This window comes from Falco peregrinus, chromosome 5, assembly GCF_023634155.1.
Source record: "Falco peregrinus isolate bFalPer1 chromosome 5, bFalPer1.pri, whole genome shotgun sequence".
Lineage (NCBI taxonomy): Eukaryota > Metazoa > Chordata > Aves > Falconiformes > Falconidae > Falco > Falco peregrinus.
Genome location: NC_073725.1, coordinates 30,575,501 through 30,600,401, shown reverse-complemented (window position 1 = coordinate 30,600,401; position 24,901 = coordinate 30,575,501). Strand labels below are relative to the sequence as shown.

General features: G+C 40.0%; 1 protein-coding gene across 2 annotated transcripts in view; it reads left to right on the top strand.

The window, feature by feature from the left end:
• Positions 1-24,901, top strand: part of HECW1 (HECT, C2 and WW domain containing E3 ubiquitin protein ligase 1) — a 258,037-nt gene that overhangs the window by 156,035 nt on the left and 77,101 nt on the right. For both annotated transcript variants that reach the window (XM_055806060.1, XM_055806061.1), the window contains 3 exons: positions 1,143-1,218; positions 10,511-10,680; positions 24,380-24,522. In XM_055806060.1, coding sequence (XP_055662035.1) covers positions 1,143-1,218; positions 10,511-10,680; positions 24,380-24,522 — 389 coding nt within the window. The remainder of the gene's footprint in view (positions 1-1,142; positions 1,219-10,510; positions 10,681-24,379; positions 24,523-24,901) is intronic.

Sequence of the window (24,901 nt, the reverse complement as noted above, 5' to 3'; positions counted from 1 at the left end):
TATTTATGATTTAGGCCTCATCGGTGTCTTGACCTGCCAGCTGTGCCTGCTCTTTAATCCCTGCTAGCTGGGCTGCAGTGCCCCCTTGCCCAGGTTTTGCACTCTCTGGGGGCAAGAGCAGCTTGTTTTCGAAGTTAAGGTTGAATACACAATATTTAATACACTGAGCAATGAGTCACAGCTGAGTGGGATTCAGTTACTCTTTCCTGGCAGAAATTGGAACTTCGCTGCATAAATACTGGTTTTCTTTTTTTGCCTGAAACCGAACGGCAAGAGTGGAAGGGAGCTGTGGCTTCCCGGGAGCAGAGTGGCACTTGGTTTTACTCCAGAGTCCGTGGGAGGTAGTAATAGTAGCACCACCTCCCTGCTGAACTTGGAGCCTGACTCCCGATGGCATCTCCTCCGCTGTGTTCAGGGGAACAGCAGTGAAAACTGCTGATAGTGGGTTCCTGCTGATGCCCCAGACACTGGCTCAAAGGTGTTCTTGCTTCCCAGTTCTGATCATGGCCAGAAGGTAGCTCTGGGTCCCGATTTGCAAATAGCAGCCCACCAGTAAACTTGCTGAACCAAAGACTGACATTACAACCTAAACTGTGGAGTACAAAGGGTCATCTACAGATGGCTTTTTAAGGTGTTTTTTTCTTCCAAATCACCCTCAGTGCTTATAGTTATTATAATTCACAGTTGGGGTTTTTTGCAGAGTATTAGTAAGCTCTCAGGAGTCTTTCTCACATGTATGTAATAAACTTTCTGGAACAAGATTTTCTTGTAATAAGTAACTAGTAATAAGACATTATAAAGATAGAAGTTGTTTTTAGAGATGACAGCAACATCCCCATCCTTATGTGCTACTTTTACCTCCTGTTTAATAAGCAGTTTCTTTTTGGGTGAGGAACTGCTATATTAAAATTACAGTAGTATTTTCATATCATTGTGTTTTCTTAAGGAAGAGTCTCAGGAAGGGATGACTTAGTCCACTAGTAGTTAAATTATTACCTAGATAAAAACATCATTTTGATTAATGGTCATCTCATTAATTCTTCATTGTAAAACTAAGAATCTGTATAAAAGACAGTTATTAAGCAATTTGTCTATTCAAGAGTTATTGGAAAATTCTCTCACCATTATTTCTCTTCCAGCAGATTTTTAAAAGCATCACCAATGAAGATTCAATCCAGGGACAAGGAAGCAGGAGACTGATAAGTTTTTCATTGTCAGGTAAGTCTCTGCTGATGTGGAATTTTTAAGCCCAGAGGGTGGGAAACTGAAGTTACTAAACCCTTTCATGTATGTGTGTATGTATGTATACATTTAAGCATGGATTTTTTGCCTGTTGCGCTAGAAGTAATGGTGAGACAGAGAATTAATATTTGTGGCTATTGCCACACTCGCTTCCTTCAATGAGAGCTATGTGCTGAAGTGTCTTGTCCAAGTACAGTTTTGAGGCCGTGTTTGGTTTTCCTGTTTATGATTAAATGTGGTGCTATACATGTAGGTCAGGGAAAGCCAGATCAAAGGCATGTGCCTTACAGAGCAAAATATAATTTGTGGTAGTCCTCTGTTTCTTGGAGAGCACATTCCACCGTCTTGGTCTGGACCCGAGGCAGATTCATGAGCCATGGTTCACAAGCTTGTCTGTATTGCTCAGCAGTGACTCCCAGACTTCTTGAGCCCCAAGACTGCTCTCGCTCCTCCAAGTTCTCTGAAGAATGTTCAGCCTCGTCACTTGGCATGTCACTGCAGGTTTTAAAGGCCTAATATGGTTCCATGAAGCAGCTACAGACCATTTGATCTGGGTTTGGTAAAAACAATCTGTAAATCAGTTTGTCAAAAGAGTAGTTGTGAGCAAGGTTCTCATTTTGGAATTTTATGCTTGCTACTTGGTTTCCATGTTTTTAGCTCCTGGAAGATAAAGATGTTGAACTTGACTTGGAAATTTGTTGAGGAAGTAATACAGAGAAAAAAAAGTTACTGTGGTTCGAAGTTTTTACAGCCATAGGCCTTTCTGTAACAAGTCCTACACTTGGACAAGCATCACATTACATGGTTGGTTTGGCTGTATAATTATTTCAAGCTTTCCTCTAAGTTGTGTTAAAGTAATCTAGAACTTCCATATCTCTTTAATATTAAGCATGCAAGTCAGTGCTTTTCCAAATTAGGTGGCCAGTGTGGTTCTTGAGGTTTTATATGCTATGTGGCAGGCTAGACTGACATTAAATGAGGCTCTTCTAACACATTTTGCCGGGTTGGACACTGGGCACCCACTCGGTCACATCAATTTAATAAAACCACGGGTTTAACTCAACAGAAATAAAGGAGTAGAGTTAATGGTGGGGTTTTTTAATGTTCTTAGATAATCTTACACAGAAATTGATGACCAGAATTGGTTAAATTTTTCATTCTGTCAGATTCTTTGACCTAGTAGACCAAGAGATGTTAAGAGTAATAAATTGAAATTGCTAAATAATGTTGTCTCAATGGGCCCTTTTATAAACTAAACTATCTGATTTACAGCTTGATTCAAAGTATACAAACACCGTACCTTGTAATATATTTGGGATATATTATTCTAGTGGTTCACAAGCAATTCATTTACATTTTTATCACAGCCAGGCATTTGAAAGTCTTTGAGTGCAGTTCACAATTATTTTATCAAAAAAAATCCTTAGTATCAAAATAGCTCAATTTCAGTCTCTCTGAAATTAACAGATCAACATGTCACAAGGATTTATTTATTACCTTCTTAGTCAATTTAACAACAAAAAAAGTTGTTGTCTCCTTCAAAGTAAAGTTATTGCTATTCCTATACCTGCTTATGCTAGCTAATAAAATGTAAATCAAGCCAGGCCTTCCAGAGGCATCAGAAGGAACTGGGATTCCTTTCCATTTGCACTACTGTTGCAGCAATGGCTTACCTATTGTCACAAGTCCTTTCAGCTCATACAGACTTCTCCTTTTCAATATCTAATTTTTTGGTATACTGTCACCTTTAGTGTTATTACTTAAAAGTTAGGTTTCCAAATTATGGTTGCTTTAGTTGTAATTAAAAAACAAAAAAAGTGTAAGACCATTAGTCTGACTGGGGACCATTGTGTTAGGTGCTGCCCAACACAGAGACATTGTGACGTAAGCAGTTTAGCATCTGAAGAATGTGAGAAGAGCTATGCCTTCTACCATATCAATTATTAAAAAGAAAAAAAATATTAGGATGGAAAAGAAAAATCTCAAAGTAGGCCAAATCCCAAGAAATGCTGAACTACATCGGTTCATTTCACCTGTGCTGCTTGCTCTGTTGCCCGACACTCCGGTGAGACCCTATGTTAAAATGAACTGTGCAGAAAAATTCTTTCTAAAAGTTGGTGACAGAGTGCTTTATTCTTTTTGTAGTTGTATTTAGTATTTGCTTGAACAAAATCCAACTGGTTTCACTGAGAGTTTTGCCTGAGAAAAGATTTCTGGCCTGAATAAAAATGGCAGACAAAGAAAAAAGTGTGAACTGATGCTTCAAAGCAAAAGGAGATGGCTAGCATCTTGAGAACAGAAATAGCTGAGAGTTTGCATTTACGTCAGTAGGAGGTTTGTTTTCTTTGTATTTATTCCTTTGGAGACTGGAAGTTGGTCCTGTGAAAGGTTGGTTCAGATTAATAGGTTCACTAGCAACACTGATCTCAAAAAAAGATAATTTCCCATGATTAAGCTTCTTAGTCATTTATATGATAAGTGTATTATTATAGCTTTCATTATTTAAAATACCTAGAGGAATATTGGAAGCCTAATTGAGCTAGATTAAATACAGTCTTTAAGGAAGGCTCTGCAGTCCCTTTGCATTTACTTTCCGACATGACTTTTCTGCTTTTACCAGTGAATGTCACACTTCTGATAAGGTGGCTGAAAGTGTTAGAGCTTTCTCGCAGAAAGTACAGAAAGAAGAAATGTGCTAAACTTCCCAAGATGTACCAGCCACTTCACTGAAGGTTCGTGGTCTAACATCAGTGTAACACTTTTGCTGGAAGCCCGTGAAACTATTCTGTTGGCTGGTATATATAGAAAGTGTTACCATGAGGTTTGCATGATATACCTCCTAGCTATATGTTGCATCAAATAAATTTTTTCAAGCTTTGATATTTCACATATCTCATGCGTTTGCACACTCTGTATTTGTAAGTGTTCTTGTGGAACAAATGACCAGAAGATCTGAATATTCCACAAACATTCAGGCATTTATTCCTCATCACACCTCTCTGAGAAGTACTGTTAGTTGTTTTTATGTGGCTTTCAGACCAGACATTCAGGTAATATCAGTTGTCAGTTTATGGAAGTTAGAGTATAAATCAGAACTCAAAATTGTATTAGGTCTACTAAGGATCACTTTGACAATAGTAGTTACCATGAAATGCTTGATCAGAAAGCAGATGTATAATACACTTTATTTTCCAGCCTTTTTTTGAAATCCTGGTGACAGAGTTCTAGCCACTGAATTTGTTGTCTGTTTAATACTGTTATAAACCTACCTACTCTTCTGCCCTCCCCAACTCAAGCTAACTTGCCCAGATGTATTCTATCTAAACCCAAGTTACTAATCATTCAACTTTTTCTTACCTGTCAGAGCTTGTGCGAAGGTGAGGTGACTTTCTACCACCTCCAGTACGCCTGTGCCTAGAAAGTATTGCAGTGCTTTAAACGAACATTTTTAAAGGCTTAAAAGGCTTCGAATTCAACTATCCTATATACCACAGGCCACGTTGCTCCATGGTGTGGAGCTTAGTTTGAGTTAGACTCAGACGTACCTTACAGACAGGTGTGCAGTCTTGGATCTGAGAATACCAAGAGATGGTACTTTGCTCCAGTGGTTAATCGCTTGCAGTGATAAAAACTCCCTGTGTTAAGCTGTTCACATTAGCTGTTCAGGCTTTTTTTGTGTTTTCCTTCTTAATGAAGGCAATTAAAAAGGTAGCCTGTCTTTCAGCCATTTTTGAATAATTAATTTCTCTACTTTTCATTTATTAATAGACCTATTTTCTTCCTGATACCTCTGCTGCCCCTTCCTTACACAAATGAGAATCCCTTGCTTTTTCCCCTATAGCATTTCCAGCTAGAAAAATAATTTTCTCCTCTTTTCCTCTGTCTTTAATATTTGCCTGGGAGCCTTATGTGACAGAAATGTTTGGCTTATCTGCTCCACTTAGATTATTTTTTTTTTACATCTCAGATCTTTAAACACCTTCTTGTGTAACTACACCAGCCAATTCTTTCTTACATTCTTTTTTAGGAGGAGACTGGAGTCTGTCTATAGAATTGTAGATTTCTGAGAGCAGAAAGAACCACTTTAATTATCCGATTTAATCTCTTGCATATCACCAGTTGCAGAACCTCATTCAGTAGCCGATCAATTTGGTATCTGTTGTACATTATATAGTATCTTTCTCAGTTCCCCCATGTTATTTTGCTGTGTTGGATTTTAAGGCTTCCCATCACTGCACATTACTGTTTGTTTTCTAAAATTCTTTCATATTTGCTTCTTAAAATCTATTGCCAGATGCAATACTTCTGTTGATCCATGCTCACTTCCCTTACCGTAAATTTTAGTATCAGATACTGCTGCATGAATCAAATTGGCATTTCCAAACCAATGCAATATTGCAGTGCTTACTGCTGAAAGGTTATTATGCTGCTAGTAGCTAAAATAATTTCTATTGCTTTAAAAGCACATAGCTGAGAGGCAGTACATGTGTGCCTCCTGTTGAATCTTGAGCAAGCAGAGTTTTGTTGTTCATTCCTCTGAAGCCCCCACTACGTCTTGGGTAGCTTAGTATAGTAGATGAGCTGCTACCTTCTGAGATAGGTCCTGCTTGTTCTGGTCAAGTTTTACAAAGCACACGCTACAGAAGAAACACTGACATACTAGCACCCTGACAGCTACCTTACCTCATTGGTAGCCAACCCAATCGTGTTCCAGTACATTTTTTCAGTGTCAGAACCCAAGCTGATGGCTCTTTGGGAATTTACAAAGGAAAACTGAAAGGAAATGTTGGAGCTGTACATTGCCATCCTAATTAGCAACTCTCTTGCAGTGGTGGATCATGAAGATGATTTATTGTGCCTTGATACATGAATTATTAGGATCTCGGTAAGATGACAGTGTTTTTACTTTCTGCCATTAATGAGCAGAACATAGGGAGAATACATTCCATTTTGGTGTTCATCAAGCGAAGTCACAATCTAAATTGATTATGGTCTTTCCAGTGACCCTTTAGTCTTTCCAGTGTCCTGGTAACTTTGCAGTACTTCATTAATTATGCCTCTAGATATGGTCTGGGCATGTTTGGCCTAACTCAAGATGTCTTCATCTTCTCAGAGGGTCAAGTGGCTCATGAGGAGTATGTACCATTTCGTAGTTCTGAGAACATGGGACTAGTATGCTAAATAAGAAAAATGTGGATTCAGTGACTTGACCATAGAATTATTGGGGCTTAATGATCTCTCCCACAAGCCTCAGTGTAGCTAGCTGCAGGACATACAGTGTTGTCGCTTGGGTGGTGCTGGGAAACACAAAAGACATTCAGTACTTGTACTTTGTTGAAAGGAATTTGCCAACTGTATTAGAATATGGATATCACTTTCTCAAAGCTAGTTGTTCTGCTACTCATTAGTCGTCTTTGACCCTTCTGCTGGGTTGTAGACTGTCTACTTCAGTTAAATCAAATATGCACCATCAAGAGACTAGGCGGACTTAGTCTTCTCAAGACACATTTAGAAACTGCACATAATAGTCTTGTGTATTATTTCTAGAAAAGTTTTTCCACAGGTGTTGGCAAAAGCTTCTCATCCCTTGGCGAAAACAGCTTCTAACTTCTTTAACTTACTATGGACAGACTGATGACCGGACTAAATGTAATTGATTTAGAAAATGGACTGCTTCAGACTCTGGTTCTCACTCTGATTCTCCATCCTTTTCTGTCATGCTCCTACAAGGAGCATGGGTCTGGAGCAGTACCTCACTATGTCAGGAGGGAACTGAAATACTCTATGATATTTTTGCTGGTATTTACTATCAGAGCATCTCCTTGCTGAGCATGACAAAATGTGACTCGCAAACCCAAATCATACTTCTCCCCTGACTCTTTGAAAGCTTAGTCACTTGTACTGAGGCAAAATCAAACATGGTAAAACACAGATGTGTTCAAGCTGTGTCTGATGGAATTTATATCCGCCTGCTTCTGTATTTTGCCAATAAATACATGCTAGTTTCTGAATTGCCACAAAAATAGTGCCTCCCTCACTATGCAGTCATCAGTGCCCCAAAGTTTGTGCTGTTGCATGGAAAATGGATTTGTAGAATCATCCTTTACAAGGCAAACAGGGAAATCTGTGGCCCACCTTAGGAACAGAGGCTACATGCGTGCAAGTGACCTAGAGCACAGCCTCCTTAGGTCTCATCCAGACACCCAGAGATCAGCACATATGGAATGGAAGTCCTGAAGTTTGAACAATTTCATAATTCACTTGGAGGCGGCAGTTAGTGTAAGCCATTTTTCTACAATGAAGCAAGCCTAGCTGGACTGGGATGCATGTACTTAAAATAACTGAAAGTGTGCAGCAGCGAAAGAGTCTGTGGTTGATGTGTCTTCACCTGGATTCATTCCTCCTGTCATCTCTCATGAGAGATGGCCTGACACTATTAAAACTGTTAGATGCATGTAACCTCTTTCACACTAAAGCATGATTTATGAGTAAATGGGAAACTGACATACGGTATATTAATAACTTTTTTTAAGACACTGGATGACAATACATCTTTGCAAAGCATAGATGAGTTATCTTGGTAGCACTTTCTCAAGGAAAACACTATAAAACTGAAGTGTACAGCAAGGCACATCTAAGCCTTCTGGAATACATTGGTTTCACCAAAGATTTAAATTCAGTTAACCTTAAACTATCACTTAAATATTTAGTATCTTCAGAGCCTTTTTCTGAAGACAATACAGAGAAGAGAGAAATATGCTCATTTGGGGAAGCAGAAGAGCTGGGATTCTTCTGTTGGGGTGTTATACAGCAGTGGTAAGAGTGTATGTGAGCCTTTGGTTTCAACAAGTTACAGCATCCATAGGTTGTGCTTCAAATTAAATGGACTTCTGGATATCTGGAGATGTCCATGTAGCTTTATCTAGAACTTTTGCATTTTTGATGCTCTGTTTTCCACGGTGCTGAGAATTTGTGGTGAGATACGTAAATGTAAGTGGCATATTTGTTGTTGAGAAAGCTATTTCTACTATCCCTAAGTGCGCTTTGGACATGAAAAATTGACATTTCTAACTGACATTTTTACAAAAGTTTTTGTATTATGTAATTTAAGCAAGAAAATGACACAAATAAAATTTCCTGTTGTGTGCTTAGCTACATTATTTTCTCTCACCCCAATGTAAAAATTGGACTACAAACTAAGGTTAGGAGTGCCTTCACCTTCATGGCTGCACTTAATTCCCATAACTGGAAGGAGGCTGGTAGGTCATCATAATATGTATGTTCTTTATGATACAGAAGTGTACATAATTGAGTGCTAGTTACTTTCTTTCCTGTCTATCAATAGACAATTTCTTTGCACAGTGGTACCCAAGGATAGCGTGGTCTCTCTTTGAAGAAAAAAAAAATAACAGAAATATATACAGCAATAAATATTTCAGTTTCAGAATCTTTTGAGGAAACATCAGAGAGAAAGAAAATAAGATCCCAGAGGTTTTTCTCTCCTCTCATACGTTAGCAGCCTGACACTATTACACTGATGGGCCTTGTCGTTCGTAGTGCTTTTGCAGTCTTGGTTTCTATTTCTGGAATGTATTTCTAACAGTACAACTTCCAAAGCAAAAGAGTTTGCCATATAGCATTTCAGCAGGGCTGATAGATGAGATACATGCTGGTTACATAGAGATCGTACAATCAGAAAAAAAAATTCAGTGTTACCAGTTTGAACCAGATTATTTTCTTTGTGTAATAGTGTTGCTAGGAACATCATGGTACATATTGTCAGCAAAGTACTTTCAAATAGGCTATTAGTAGCGATATTCTCTATTTTTTTTGTTAATTGTTAGAGAACATCATAAGAATGATATTCTTAAAATACAGACTGTTTCACGACCATCTGTCCAACAGCTTTTGAATATCTGCAACATGAATTGTGGGCTGGAACAGATGATTAAAACCAACCAGGACAAAAATGGTTCTTTTTAACTTGCACATGTTATTGTGTTGGCTATTACCAAATGTTAAGGAAGCAAAATGTAACTGGGCAGATCTTATCGCTGTTCTCCATATGGCTGTTTTCTGGAAAAAGACTGATGTTGGTGTGGAATGTGTATAATTTTCAGATTAATCCAAAATATCTGCCTGGAGGGTTTTACATGGTCTCCAGCAACCTGCCAGAATAATTGGGCTTTTAATCAGAAGAGAATTAAAAGACTGTGAAAATTAATGTTTTCAAAACCTGCCTAAAAGGAAAAAAGAATGTTTAAATTGAATGTTTAAGGTATACATATAAGCAGTTTTGGAAACTATCTTGACTAATACTTTTATCTGTTCAATAAAGTAAGAGAAAATAGGCAGAACGTAGTTCAGTGCTTACAGCCCTATGTGAAATAAAGCTTTAAACAGCAGAGGAGCATCTCCATGCAAAGAGTAGCGGGCAATAAATTAGCTACTGAACTTGCTAATGGAATTAAGTGCTTATATTTTCCAAAGAAAGCTTAGAAATGCATCTGGAAAAAAATAGAAGGCCAGAGGCTTTATATATACTGGTAGATTGGTTTACGTTTATTGGTTTCACAGGAACAAATTGTAATGGACTTTGTGTTTTTCTTCAGAACGTTATAAGTAAATTTTGAAATAAGTGCCTGGGGATTTTTTATCTGCATGGCTCGTATTACACTCCCTAGGAAGCTCTGTAGCTAGAAAGCCCTGCTTAAAATTTGGAGATTATTTACAAGAGTTTTCCTAAGCTGCTACAGGTAAAGTTAACCCATTCAGGGAAGGAAACTTTTTAAAATGGAAAAAATGTAAAATTACTTCTTGTGTAGAAAAAAGTGGTCTAAAATCTAAGATAGATAGAAAAATAAAATTGATATCTAGGAGAAATGACATGCTTTGGGTACCAAATGCCATGTCTGTAATTAAATGAATGGATCTCTTTTTCAGAGTAGTCCTGCCACTGGATTCAGGCTGTGTAAGTGCTTAGCTCCTTAGAAGAATCAGCAGATCATTTAATTTAAGTTGCATAAATACTGATTTAGAAGCCAGATCACTCTGCACAACAGGTTGTAAAATTTGTAGTTTCACTATATAATCATTATATCCTAAATCACAAGATTGTTCTGGCCTGGCTTTACATTACCTCACAAGAGTCTTTTCATATTCCTGCCATATTATTTGAATTCTTTACCAGCTTCCCATATTCTTTTCCTAACATCCCAGAGAGCTACCTGGAATGTGAAAAATAATTAGGTTATTTACTTTATTTCAGATTTCCAGGCTTTTGGTCTGAAGAAAGGAATGTTCTTCAATCCAGATCCTTATCTCAAGATTTCCATCCAGCCTGGAAAACATAGCATCTTCCCAGCACTTCCTCATCATGGGCAGGAGAAGAGATCTAAGATCGTGTGTAATACTGTTAACCCAATCTGGCAAGGAGAGGTAAGCAGTTTGAGTGCTGAGCTGAGACTTTTCTTGAAACATGGAAATGACTCTAGCAGTAGCCCTCTCTTTTTCTCTTTTTTTTTAAAAAAAAAACACAAACAAACAAACAAAAAAACCCCAAACAAACAAAAAAATTCCTTTCTTGGCTAAATAGCTGTTGACCTAACTGTGCTTGATGCGGTTCATTACTTCTTTTCTTATTGCAAAAGGATTAATGAGCTACAAAGACAAATGATTAACGTTAAAACTTTCAGTATGTGTTGTACTTTGTGGGTGTAATTTATGAAGTTGTTTATTATTGAAGGCAGGCATGAAACAAAACTGAAAAATAAACTTGCATAGCATGAAAGGCTGCTGCTAGATTGTCGTAGTGTTCCTGCACAGAGAGGAGACATTATGTAAAGCAGAACAAGTATAGCATGCAAATAAAAAGAATCTATGTGCTTGAAAAGCATCAGTGGCAACATAAATTAAAGGCAACTTTGGCACATTTGCCCATCACCTTGAAGAAATACTCTCTACTCTGCTGCTTCTTGTTGGAAGGGCATAGTAGGTATTAATGAGATCTGAGAGTTCAATTGCTGCCTGCTGTTTTTAAATTACATGAGAAATGGCAACAGGCAGCAAAGAATGAGGAATCTCTTTGGAATTAAAGGAGCCTGACATAATGGGTGTGATTTACTGGCATTCTCTGTCAGACCAATATCTCCACTGCAGGAAAGAGTAAAAGTAAATAAATAGACTAAAATTGAAATGCAAATTGTAAAGAAGTTTAGGCATAATTGGGTCAAACTGTATAGACATGGAACTGCGAGTGGAGGGGGAAAAGGCCAGCAGAAATGTCACTGAATACTCCTACCTGCAGGAGGATGTTCATGACACTAGGTACGGCATCAGGTTATGCGACAGGTGAGCCTATGTTTGGGGAGGTTATATGGCAGGGGAAGGGGGGGCACCCTTGAAATTAGTCTGAGTAATACCCCTTCTAACAGGACTTAATTAAGTGGAAGGCCCTGTCATGAGGCATCCACCAAGCCGTAACTTCTGCGGCTCCAAGCACAAGATGTGTCTGGCTGAGGGGTCCCAGGTCAAGCTGAGAAGCTGGAGCTGACACAGAGGATCAGGGAGCTGGCAGAGATCTTTCAGTAAAGTGCACAAGACGCAGGCCTAGAGGCGGGCAGGCATGAAGGGGAAACGTGCTCTATGTGTGTCACGCTCAGTACATGTGATTGTGGGAGCTGGCAGCAAGTGTGGGTGCCAGGAGCTGACACGCAAAGGAGGACACAGGCTATGAATCCCAGCATTCTGTATCAGCTAGAGTTAACTGCTGAGGTGGCACGCAGGCTGTCCGTATCCAAAGAGGGATGTAGCAGCTGTGCTGATAGAGGCTGAAAATAGGCTTTTTAGAAGTACTCAATACTGGTCAGAAGTCTCCTCTCAATAAAGACAAACCTCAGCCAACATAATTTGTTTTCACTTCAAGGTTCTTTTGCACTGCTGGAGGATAAAATAATGAAAGAGTAAGAATGTGGCCCTGACAAAATGTCAAGGGTACCTTCTCCTCGGGCCATGCAGGATGGCTGAGTTTGTGGGCTGACATTTCTTTTTCCATTGGAATTTGGCAGTGAGAAAAGGAGAAACAATGGAATGGCCTAATTATGGACATCAGAAAGCGAAAGAGCACAGCTGGCTTCCAGCTTCTCCGTTCAGCCCCCTGGTCTGCTTGATTGCATGCAAGCATGCTGCTTCTCCCTTTCTTTCATTAGTGGCTAAGGAGTCTGAAACAGCTGAACTATCATTCCACATGTTCTCCTGCGTTCTCTTCCACTGATACGGAGATGTGTAACTGCATGCATTTGTGTTGCCATCTATGCACATCAGCTAGTCTGAAGTCTGTTTTGTTACTGAAAACCCACATTGGCTGGTATTGCACAGGAGACCCTGGGCCTGGTTTTCTTCAACTTTGTCCTTTTATGAAACAGAGGGAGAAGGAAGAATGCAAACTGTTGCTGAATTCTGCAGTGATTTGTGATGGTAGCCGTTCTTCTGTCCGCACTTTTCACTGATGGATGTGAATACATGAAGTGAAAAATATTGATAAAATCAGCTGTTTCGTTAAATGGATTGATCACTAGTTGTTTTCCCAAAACAATATGTTAGGCAGTATAGAATTTCAGAAGGATGGTTCTTTCCTAAGGTTCTCTGTCACTACATGGAAATAGAAGCTAGATGCTCACTGGGGTTTTTTAATTCTTCTTTTTCAGTTGAATGACATACCTAATTTGTTTTGGCTGCTAAAGTTGTAAAAATCTAGAATAGGGAAACCAAACTATGGAAACAGCTGTGGACTGAGATTTTTATATATGTTCTTGATTACCCTTGAGCAAATTCAGAAGTGAAAGAGTAGACTTAAGTTTTGTAGGGCCTCAACACCAAAATAAAGTCCTACAGACTAAGAGATGAGTCATTTAATTAAGTTATTATATTCATTCATTCTGCTATTCCCCCTCATATACTTACCAGATTTTTCTATTTGCGTGGTAACCACCAGCATTATAGGAACAGTCTGGGAGCATGATGATACCTCTGGCAATTTTTCATGTGTGTCATGTAATATTGATGATCACCTTCATTTCACATGCCATTCAAATTTTGTTCAGCACAAGTTATCCTGACTTAAAGGTATTCTTCCATTGCTCTGTTTTGCAATACACTGTACAAGAGGACAAGAGGAAATAGAAATTTCCTACTAATTGAAGAGTGACATTTTGTCACTTGCTGCAGGGCTCTGCACGAGGTGAAAGAGTCCTCACACAAAGAATTTTTCACTGAGACAGGTTAAAGCTCAGGTGGTATCTTCTGGTGGCGAGGTGGCATTCTGTGATATTTCTGTAGGTTTTCATGTGCTCTTCAGCGACATCTGTACCGTTAAATGAAGTGAGATCCTGGAAACCATATGCTGCTGGACAGCTTGACTGTAAACCCCTAGGTTAAGCAGACATTGTGCTGGCAGTCTACGTGTTGTAAGAGCGTAGCTGGACGAGTTGTCGATTGTGCTGATTTGAGGTGAAATGCAAAGGAAATCTCAGAAGCAAGTGCCTGCTTTCCGTATCTTCTGTACATCTAGTAGAACTGAGAAGGGTGAATGTTGATCATGTCTCTTTTAATATTGATATTAGAAAAATAATGATACCATTCCCATATTGTTTCATATCGTGACAATGTGTCTGCTGCCATGTTCTTTGGGAAAAGCTCCTTTAAGAACATTTAATGTGTCAGCAAACAGTAAAGTGATAGGTAGTTCAGGCAAGCAGTAGAGATCATTGAGGATCATAAGCAACAAAGCAGAGTGATTTAAAAAGTAGTTCACTTACCTCCAGCTGGTTAGGAAATTCTCTCTGTGGTTTTGCAGATAAAGTACTTCAGGCCTCTGGACTTCCCCTTAGACATATTTATGCTATTTCTTAACCGTGGCAGTTTGAGCTAACTGCTGCTTCAGGTTTTGTTCATTTACTAGTGAGTGGGTAGAGACCCTCAAGGAATGGCCAGTAAGATGACTATAAAAATTGGCTGTTGCAGCCATCCAACATATTTAAAGTAGCAGGAAGTGTCATCAGTTAAATGACTCATTGAATTTCAACTCCGATAATTCTAGCTGTGGAAGAGTAGATTGCCTTAAAGTGGGAGCCCAGTACCAGGATAAAAACGCTCTCAACTCCCTGCAGCTTTGCTGTTTGTTTCTTTGTCTCAGCCTTTTTAAATACTACTAAATTACAGCTGAGGTACCAAATAGTGTTTTGGGTGGCTGCTTTATCACTCTGAAGATAGCTGCATTTCACTGGTGAATTAATTGATGTGTATAAGCAGAGGTGTTCAGTACCTTGTTCCAAGAGCACTTAACAAATAGTAGTTAATGTGTCAGATCTGCTAAACAGAATGACAGTATTTGCACATGTGTAACTTGTACTCTCTGCGCCTCAGATAACCCGCAACCTTTCAAAAATACTGCACTTGAATAAGTTCTCACGGAACCTGTCTCTTCAGATTACCAGCAGAAAATCAGGGGCTGGAAGGCCAGAGGGGGGTGGGCTAGAGAGAAAGGGCTTGTGTGCTGCGGGCCGTCGTCAGCAATAGGAATACTGAGCTCGGATGCTTCCTGCAAGAATGCCAAGATGACACGAATGCACCTGACTGAGTGCTGGGGTTATATACGACTGCTTTTCTTATGATGCAGATTGATAACTTGGGCACTGATTCTGTGGTCACGAGTGCTGGGCTGGTACATGATGGACCGCCCAACAGTATTGGGACTGAAAGATGCCTTATCGAGGTAGCCAGATCATGCAATATGGGTTATCTTAGCTCTGTGCTTCTCTTGAGGCTTTATGTTGGCTCATATGATGGGTGCTACCTAATGTAGCACAAACATAGAGTGATGCAAGCGGGGGATGCTTGATCAAAGATGAATCTTTGCAGAACAAAGTTAAACCATTAAAGATGCTTTAATATATTCAAATCAGCAGTATGAATTTAAAGCAAGTTGTATTTTTAAATTTTGTCCTAATATTCAGAGTGCTAAATGCTGACAGTCCTACCATGGCCTCACAGAATCACTGTGTGGTTTCACCAGAAGTCCAAAATAAAAAAAAGCAACAGGAACATCACAATGATTGAACTACTTATTTATTGTTTAACTTAGATTACCTTTCTCCCCCTCCTACTGGCAAATACAAATGAATCTGCTGCAGAAACTTGGAGGCATTTACACCTAAGTGTAAATTCAATGTAAGTACAGTGAAATCCAGATCCTGAATTCAGTGTGTTTTGCCAAAGGTGTCATTGGGACTGAGTAAAGCCTTGTGGGTGGTAGATGCACTGTATACTATTTCTGTACACATGGCCAAGTAAAGTGTAAAACATAGTTTGACTGCATAGAAAAGCTGTGATTTTACAGCTGCAGGGTTTTTTAATATCTGGTGATGACTGAAGTGTGAAAGATCAAGACAACTTGAGTTTCTTCAAGAATGGGTTATGGGATGAAAAAAATGTCTAGATTTTTTTTTCCATATGTTATTCTTCTAGAAATGCATTTTAATTGCAACTTCTGTATCTACAAGACTGTCTTCTTAATTTTGTAAATTAGTACTCATGAGAGTCCTTGAATATTTTCAGTCTGTGCTGCGCTAATAAATTCGTAAGACAATGTGTGAAAGATGAAGAAAAATCCTGACTCTTTAAGCAGTGTTTGCACATGATTCATCCAGAAGTTCTTTTAAATTTCTGATTTTTTTAGGGCTGAAATTTGCCATGAATAAAAAGACATCTTGCAGAACTATCTAAGCCATCAGAGAGAATTCATGATGAGTCTATTAACTAGTGTCTCTGAATGTTTTGGAATACATGAAATAGATGGGAAGGAATTCTTTTATTCCTTTTTTCCAATACAGGGAGAGAGTGAATCTGAGGGGGAAATCTAGGAAGCCAATCTGCTGAAGGCCCTGTCTGGCTTTGAAGAGTTCAGTAGAAGGGATTAAATCAGACTTCAGAACAGCAACAGATATTTATGTGCACGCCTTTTACTGTAGGGACAAAAAACCACACGTTGTGCCATGCTGGAATAAGGCACTGCAGTTGGATCTGGCACCCTGCAGTCACTGCTGAATTCCAGGACTCTCTTGGAGTATGTGTAGGCATGTCCCAGCCTTTGGCAGCAGTGGAGCTCTGTGTTTGGCACTACTGTCTCTGCAATACTGTGTATTGTCATTGAGGAGTAAGTACTGTAGTAAGTTTAGGAAACTGAAATTCCTCACAGGTTTATCCAGTTTTTTGTATCAGTAGTGTTGTCTGGGACACCAGTGATGTGTGGAGGAGGTTTTTGAATGGGGAGCAGAATAATACAGAATGGAGAGTGGCAAGTGCATTAAGACTGTAAGTTTCACTGGAGTATTTGAAACAAAAAACCCACCAATGAAATATTCAGCTGAAAGACTAAATTGTCCATCAAATGTAATTTACAGGCTTTTAAGATTTACTTCTGCTTGTATCATCCCTGTGACATGATGGATATCACAAATAAATTTTATTTTTAATTCTATTGCTTATTCAACTCCAAATCAAGAGCCTAATTCTTCCTGTCACCAATGTATTGATTTATCTACCTTTCACCGGTTGTTACATTGACTGTTTTCAAACAACTTGACTCGCACTTAGCTTGTCTAATTGGTGCTAATGGACATACCCTGTTCACTTCAACAACTTCCTTGATAGCGTTATTGAGAGCTATTCACTGTGAACTATTTATATTCAGGGATGCAAATAATATTGGTAAAAATAAAACACAGGGATTAATCATCATCATTAGCTGGCTTTCTATGAAAATGATTCTCAAGCTCTGGAGATGGATTCTGTTATCTTATAAATGGATACAGATGTATTCGGCCAGGTCAGCGGTAGCTTGTGCCTTCATTCCTGACCATGTAAGTCACGCCTTAAACCCCCACAGGGTCTGTTTACATGAAGAAAATTAGTCATCCGTGTCTGTAAGACCATTGTTGGGTCTGGAAACAAATAGGCACTGAAAAGTAGATTACTGTCTGAAACTCGCCAGTTGGTGTTTACTACAGTGTTTTCAGGTCTTGCTTTTGAAGGTGGCAGCAGTAATGTAAAATCAGAGTTACATTTAGGTCACTGAGATGCTGTAGGAGTATGAATGCGTAAGCTGATTCTAGGTAGCTTTGATTCTGATTTGTGTCGCTGTGAGAGTGAATCTGCAGCAGGTGGCTGTGTAAAATCTGTGTAAATGAGAGGAGAATCCTAATGACTTACTGCTGATCAGAGCCACTGCTTAGCCCAGGAAGACTTAATACATTGATGTGGTTCTCTCTGTCATGTCACTTACGCTCTCCCCGCTCCCTCCCATCTCTGTATTTCTATGGAAATCATGAATTATGGTGTGTTGATTTTTGGTGCTTGAGAAAATATCAACTAAAGTTTTTCCTTTGGCTGGGGCATTTTAAGGCTGTGCCTGGTATAGTTTCTCCAGTGTCTGGTAAGATGTGCTATAATGCTGCAGCTTTTCTTTTAGTGAGGGATTAATAGGGTCTCTCCCTCCTATCCTGCTGCCACTTTTCATTGAATGTGTAGGAACAAAGCAATCATTGGATCTCCTGCCGCTCTAATAAGTTGGGACAGATACTGAGAAATGGCTAAAGAAGTGGGGGGAATAGAGAGATGCAATGGCTTTCTTTCTAGAGCAAGTGTCCTAGCCATCACAATTCCAGAGGAATGCAAGAGCACCCTAAAAAGGAATTAGTCATAGAATCCCCAGATGGTTTGGGTTAGAAGGGACTTCGAAGATCAACTATTTCCAACCCCCTGCATGGGCAGGGACACCTTCTACTAGCCCAGGTTGCTCCAAGCCCATCCAACCTGGCCTTGAACACGTCCAGGGATGGGGTATCCACAGCTTCTCTGGGCAACCTGTGCCAGTGTCTTGCCACCCTGACTAAAGAGTTTCTTCCTTATATCTAATCTAGATCTACCTTCTTTCAGTTTGAAGTTTAATTGAAGAAGGCCCTAGGAGAATAACACGATTACTAATGTTCTGTAAGTCAGGGTTCTTAATGATTCAATGGGTCCATGTACAATAGTATTTGTGTTTTGTTCATGAGAGCAGTTTCAAAGCATGATCTCCCCACTAAAGGCACTGCTCAGCCATCTTAAAGTCTGTGAACTGAATTACTGTTGGCGGAAAGTAAGCCAAGAGATGTGCTTCAGGAGTGTAGCTAACACATTTCAGACAATAATGGGAGTTCAATCCAGGGCACCAGCCCGGAGTCAACTTCGTGGTAAAACCCTTGCAACATGTCTGGTTGTGGTAACCAGGTGCACAACACCAGCTGCTTTGCTCTCCAGGACGGCTCACATTGTACCACACGTCTGCCTAATGCAGACATGGCCAATGTATTCCAGGGATCAGGAAACATCGGTCTCCATAAGGTCTCCATACTGCTGCTCATGACATGCTATTTTTCCACAGTATACCAGGAATCATTTCTTTTGTTCAGCCTTTCTGTGTGCAGGTTCCTTTTAGGCATCTACCTGACAGATAACCATTTCTTGTAACAATCCTAATACATTTCTAGAGGAAAATAAAAAGGTCTTCCTCTCTGGAGCTCAGCACTCAGAGCTTCCCTGCATGTTCTTCCAAAGCCCCTATCTTTGGAGGTTTTCCAGCCTGGGATTCTTCCAGACCAGACACAGGGGCTGCTGGTTGACCACCTCATCCTTCCGATGGTGCTCCTCACTGTGAGGGTGTCCGTGATCTCCACTCATCTACATCTAACCTATAAAGAGGAACCCTCTCATTCCTAGCTGGTAAGGCTCAGACAAGGGTCCAGCTGACAGACTACATGGACAAGATGGGGTCCGAGACTGTTTCTAGGGCCAGGCACCCTGTGAGAAACAAGTTGTTCCTAATGGTAATTCCTTGGCAGTTTTGTTGAGGCAGTCTGCCATTTCCTCTGTGGAGTGTGCTGTGTCCTGTATCATCTCAAGTTCTGGGAGTCATTTGGTACCAAGCAATAGTTGATGTGATATGCAGGGTAATGCACTGTGACTAATGCAACCTTGTAGTTAATTACCGATTTGAGCTAATTGGAGAACAGTAACTTCTTGTTTGTTATCCATTCACCCACTGACTGCTGTAGATCATAGACAAATTTTAGGTCCAGTGGTATCTTGCAAGAGTTTTCCCTCACATTTTATATAATGCATTTTACTTGAATTTTGGTTAGGGGTCGAGTAAAACATCAAGTTCTAGCTATCTGTTGTGGTTTAACCTCAGCTGGCAACTAAGCACCACACAGCCACTTACTCACACCCCACCACCCCAGTGGGGTGGGGGAGAGAATGGGGAAAGTAAAAGTGAGAAAACTCATGGGCTGAGATAAAGGCAGTTTGATGGGTAAAGCAGAAGCTGCACACGCAAGCAAAGCCAAACCAGGCATTCATTCACCGCTTCCATGGGCAGGCAGCGGCTCCGCCATCCCCAGGAAAGCCGGGCTGCATCGCACAGAACAGTTACTTGGGAAGACAAAACACCATCACTCTGAATGTCTCCAAACATCCTTCTTGCCCCAGCTTTATATGCTAAGCAGACATCATATGGCTCAGAATATCTCTTTGGTGAGTTGGCGTCAGCTGTCCTGGCTGTGTCCCCTCCCAGCTTCTTGTGCCCCCCAGCCTCTCGCTGGTGGGGTACTGTTGGAAACAGAACAGCCCTTGGCTCTGTGTAAGCGCTGCTCAGCAGTAAGGAAAACTTCCCTGTGTTACCGACAGTGTTTCCAGCCCAAATCCAAAACACAGGCCCACACTAGCTACTGCGAAGAAAATTAACTCTATCCCAGCCAAAACCAGCACACCATCACTTAAATTTTTTGTCAGTTGTTCTTCTCAGGTGTTGTGTTTTCTGCTGTTACCCAAATACCTGCATAATCAGTCACTAAATAAAGTCTTCTCCTTGGGTGGGGCTTTAGCCTTGAAACTATAGTGTTGTGCTAGGTGAGTTTACACCTATGTTGAAATCCGTGACACTGGAGTTTTTGTATTCAAGTGCAAAGAAAGCCTCAGACAGTCACAAACACCCATGCAACCATTGTCATGTTTGGTGGACCTCTGGCCACCTGTAAAGGCTAAAATTTTTGAATCAGAACATCAGAATTTTAAAACTACCAGAAATTATATTTTTACTTTGTTCTTCAGCTGTGAAAAAAGCCCATTTATGTAAACCTCAGTACACCCTTCTACAGCTAGTCTCAGTGTAAACCTTAGTGTCTTTAGTTTCCAGCAGGTTCCATGAAGTTCTTGACCAGTCTTGCAGTGTTTGCACTGCTGGTTGTGATTCCGGGAGCTTAAATTTTTGTGGGGAAAAAGCCCCACCAACACCTAGCTAATGAACAAGCCCACAAAATGAGCTGTGGTCCCAATGAATATGTACAGCTTAAAGACTGCTGTCTTAGATTGTGAAACAAAATGCATAGTAGCCAGTGCCAGCTGCAAAACATAAAAGAAGCTGCCTTCAAGGAGTGACTGTCAGAAAAGTCAGAAGTCTTTTAAAAGTAATATATTCAGGCTCATTGTACTCAAGATTTGTATTTTCATTTTTCTCTGCAACCATGAACGTTATACTTGTTTTTAATGTGAAAGCTTAATTTCTGAGTTAGTTCTGTTACACTAAGAGTTGTGATAATAAGAACAAAGTCCAAATAATATAAGGCTTTCATAAAAATTGTAATAACATGAAAAAATGGCAGCAGACATTCTTAAAATGGAGCACTTTTGGTTATCAGTGGTGTAGTTTGTAGGCACAGGTAAAAAGCCACATCCAATTTCCCTGGTCCTGAAGAGTCGATTTTTAACTTTGTTATGATCTTGTAGCCGCCTTTTCTCACCCCTCCTTGGGATGAATTATTAACCACAACATCACTGAGTGTGAACCCAAGGGTACTGCAGAATTTATAATTGGTGTCTTTTTAAAAAAAAAAAAAAAACCAAACAAAAAAAGAACCACAAACAACACAACTATGAAGTTGGTGTTGTCATTTTCACAAAGTGGCTGTTGCTGTGTGACAATTAGCAAATATGAGGTAAGGCAAGGATGTAACTTATTGTAGCAGTAATATGTTACTACTGTGTTATGTTAGTTATATTGGAGAAGACCATGAAATGCAGGGTCCTTTCTCTTCCATACAGGTAGGAATAGTAAAGGGCAAGGCTTTGAACAGTGTAAATGTGGCTGATGTTTTGTGGCTAAACTACCGAGGCTGGCACTTGTCAGAAAGGAAGGTGAAGGAAGAGAGAGAAAGTAGGATGTGAAGGTGATTTGCATCCACATCCAAAGAAGACAGTCCCATTTTTAACTATCACAAGAACCTACATGTTTTCAAAAGTGATTGGTGATTTTTAAAAATGCATTTTTAAGTTTCTGAGTTCTTAAACCTAGGTGTTTGCTGGGATCCATTTTTCAAAGGGCCAGAGGCCCGTGCGTTCTGCAAACGAGGATTCCTTTGGGCTTTCCAGTGTGGATGGCCTGAGCCTGAGGCATCCACAGTCAGGGACTGCCTTAGAAAAGTCTTGTCTATTAAGTATTAAACTAGATGAGAGTGACAGCAGGAACAAGTGCTTGGGTAACGGAAAACTGAATTATCACTACTTTACAAGCTGTCTCCAAACCCATTTCACTGAGTTCACATTTGGTATCATACTGCAGTTTTTTCCAAAAGGCAAAACCTTAGAGCTTCTCCACTGGAGGCTTCTGTTCTTAAAGGCTTAACTGTATTTCTAAGGTGCTCCTGGTTTTATGCATCAGAACTTTCTCCTAGAAGAAGCGTTTGGGAACTGTGATCATGGACCAGCAGCTGGTCTCAGAACAGTCTCATGTATCCCCAGATGCAACATGGTTGGCAGGTGATGAAATCAGAACACGATTTGATTTAACAAATTGACCAGAATGTCCTGGCTTTTGTATGTCTGAGAGGCACAGCTGTTCAAGGAAAAAAGAATGTTCCCTTTGGTAAATTCCAGCCCACCTTGCTCCATACTGTCTGCTCAGGTGCTGATAATTACTCTGGAAAATGCCAATGTGTTTCTTTTGCAAGGAAGGAACTGTCAGGCTTGGTGCTGCCTGATATTATGGAAACATATGTCCATGCAGATTCTGATTTGCCTCAGAGTTTGTACCCCGTGACAAAATATTTATAACATAGGAAGGTACAGATCATTAACCTACATTTTATTTTCCACTCATATTCCTAAGTGGAACACGTGTGTATGCATGCTGTAACCCACAGAGACGTTTTCACGATATAGGTGTTAACAGCATAATAACAGAGTATTCATTAAATGGCAAATTGCTGTGTGTTACAATAACCTCATTCAATTAAAAGTTAATTCCCTTCTTCTGCTTTCCTTTTAAGTGTCATGAAGTGCACTTACCCCAGGTTTTTAGCAGGTGAAACTGAAATGGTAAACAACTTGGTTTTACAAGGCATCTTTCAATATATGTGGGGAATTAATGTTCTCCTCTTTGTTGGATTAATCTTCTTTGGTCACTTGTTGCAAAAATGCGGCAGGAAATGAGAAGAAAATAACACTTTAGTTGTTATTTGAATTGTATTTCTCTGATTATTTTCATTTTTGCAGGGCCTGATTAACCTAATATCCCACTCATTGGTTTCACTTGAAGCTGTTTGAACTAAGCATTTCTGAAAATTAGATACATGGTTCAATAGAGCAAGAAAATTAGGTCTTAACTCCAGGCCTCGATAGCCTTGATAACCCAGAGCATGGTTCTGTTGTGGAGGTTATTTTTGGCAGCAGGAAAGCTAGAAAATCCTTTTATCCATCTCAGTATTCACTTACTACAGAAGTTGTCTTCCAGGTCAATACTGACCTTTCAGTTAGGTGAACAGAAGGCTTACCGTTTTCCTACTGCGGTGCACCACAGCAGAGGTGTGGGGTTTTTGACTGCTGATGTTCTGGTAACAGCAGATCTGATTGTGACCTGCATCACCACTCCAATTCTGTACTGAATTAAGGCTGTCTAGGAGCAAGCAAGGCCAAGTTATCTAACAGATTTGCTTTTCACTATTATTCCGAAATCGAGCTTTACTTTCCCTATGGGGAGATCCCAACCCTCCAGGTTCCCTAACGTCCCCATGCTTGGAAGCTGTACACATGGACTTCCTCAGTCCTACAGCCTAAAACATCACCCCCCTTGTTCCTCCCTCAGATTTGCCTGCTAATTGAAACATTACCTACAAGTAAAAATATATGTTCTTAAGACCAGACCAGCTGAGGTGGTCATCACCTGTTTGAAAGCATTTGGTGACAGCGTCTTTAGATGGTGCCATTCCGATCTTCCCCAGTATTGTTTGTTCTAGTAGCCTGTGCCATGGCTTACCTTCTGACTTAGCTCTTTGTGGGACCATGGCGTGAACCAGCTTAGGAGACTAATCAGAGAAACAGTATTTTCAGAGCTTTTCCTTTTTAAGTTGGAGCGAGGATGAACAAGAGAGGGAGGGATTCCAAGACTTACCTGAAAATTGTGATATGATGTGTCCTTCACCTCACTAGCTCCTCACTTCTCAGCCACTGAGGTGCGCCTCACAGCTGAAGTACCACTAATAGAGAGTCAGATTTGAAGAGGTCTAATTTTACTTGGAGGGAAATGCTGACTAAACATCTCTTCAATCTCTTCAGGCTGCCAGTTCGGATGTACTTACATGCAGCTATTTAAAGTTTTAGAACTGGGGGGGGAGAATAAAACCAAAACCCAAAATCTATGCAATTACATTTAGATCAATGATCATTGCTAGGGCAGAGTTCATTACATTTCTGTAAGTGTACTGTCCCTACAATCTGCAAGCCTCATTTAGAGTGTTTGGATGCTACCATGACGTGAATAAATGAAATTCATGCATTCCCTAAGCCTGACTCTGCAGCATTACACAGTCCCTATAGGGTGCTTTCACCCGCCTACTTTGAGGCCAAGCTCCTTTTATTTTGCAGGCCTGTGCCTCAGGGTCCAAGGGCTGTTTCTGTCCTGTGAAAAACACGGGTCAAAGAGCCGATAGCAACTGTGTGGAGTTGTGGCCCAGCCACCAGCTTCATGTTCTTTGCTCTTCATTTATTGCAGCAATTCAGCTTTGTCTCCCTGCCCACGGATGTCCTGGAAATAGAAGTTAAAGACAAATTTGCAAAGAGCCGACCTATCATCAAGCGTTTCCTGGGAAAACTCTCTATGCCGGTTCAACGCCTCTTGGAAAGACATGCCATAGGGTAAATGTGCTGCTTATGCTATTTTCTGTTACTTAATGAGTGTGATGCTGTTTTGAAGTCCCTGGTGATATATCATTATAGTGATATAATGATGTTGAGGGGGAGTTATTAAACTGACACTTGTCTGATGAATTATGTTGTTCTTAATTAGAATTTATAGGGTTATGGGCCAGACAAAGAATTCCCTCTATAACCCTCTCCATTTCATTTTGTAAAGTGAGAGCTGGCATTTAGGAAAGAAGACTGTTTTGTGTATCATGGCTGTGAATCTGGAGAGTGCAATATTTTCAATTTGAATATTCCCTTAATGTTATCAACAGGCTGTATTCATGTTTCAGGGAATTGGAATTACCTATGGGCTAAAATCATGCCAGATCTG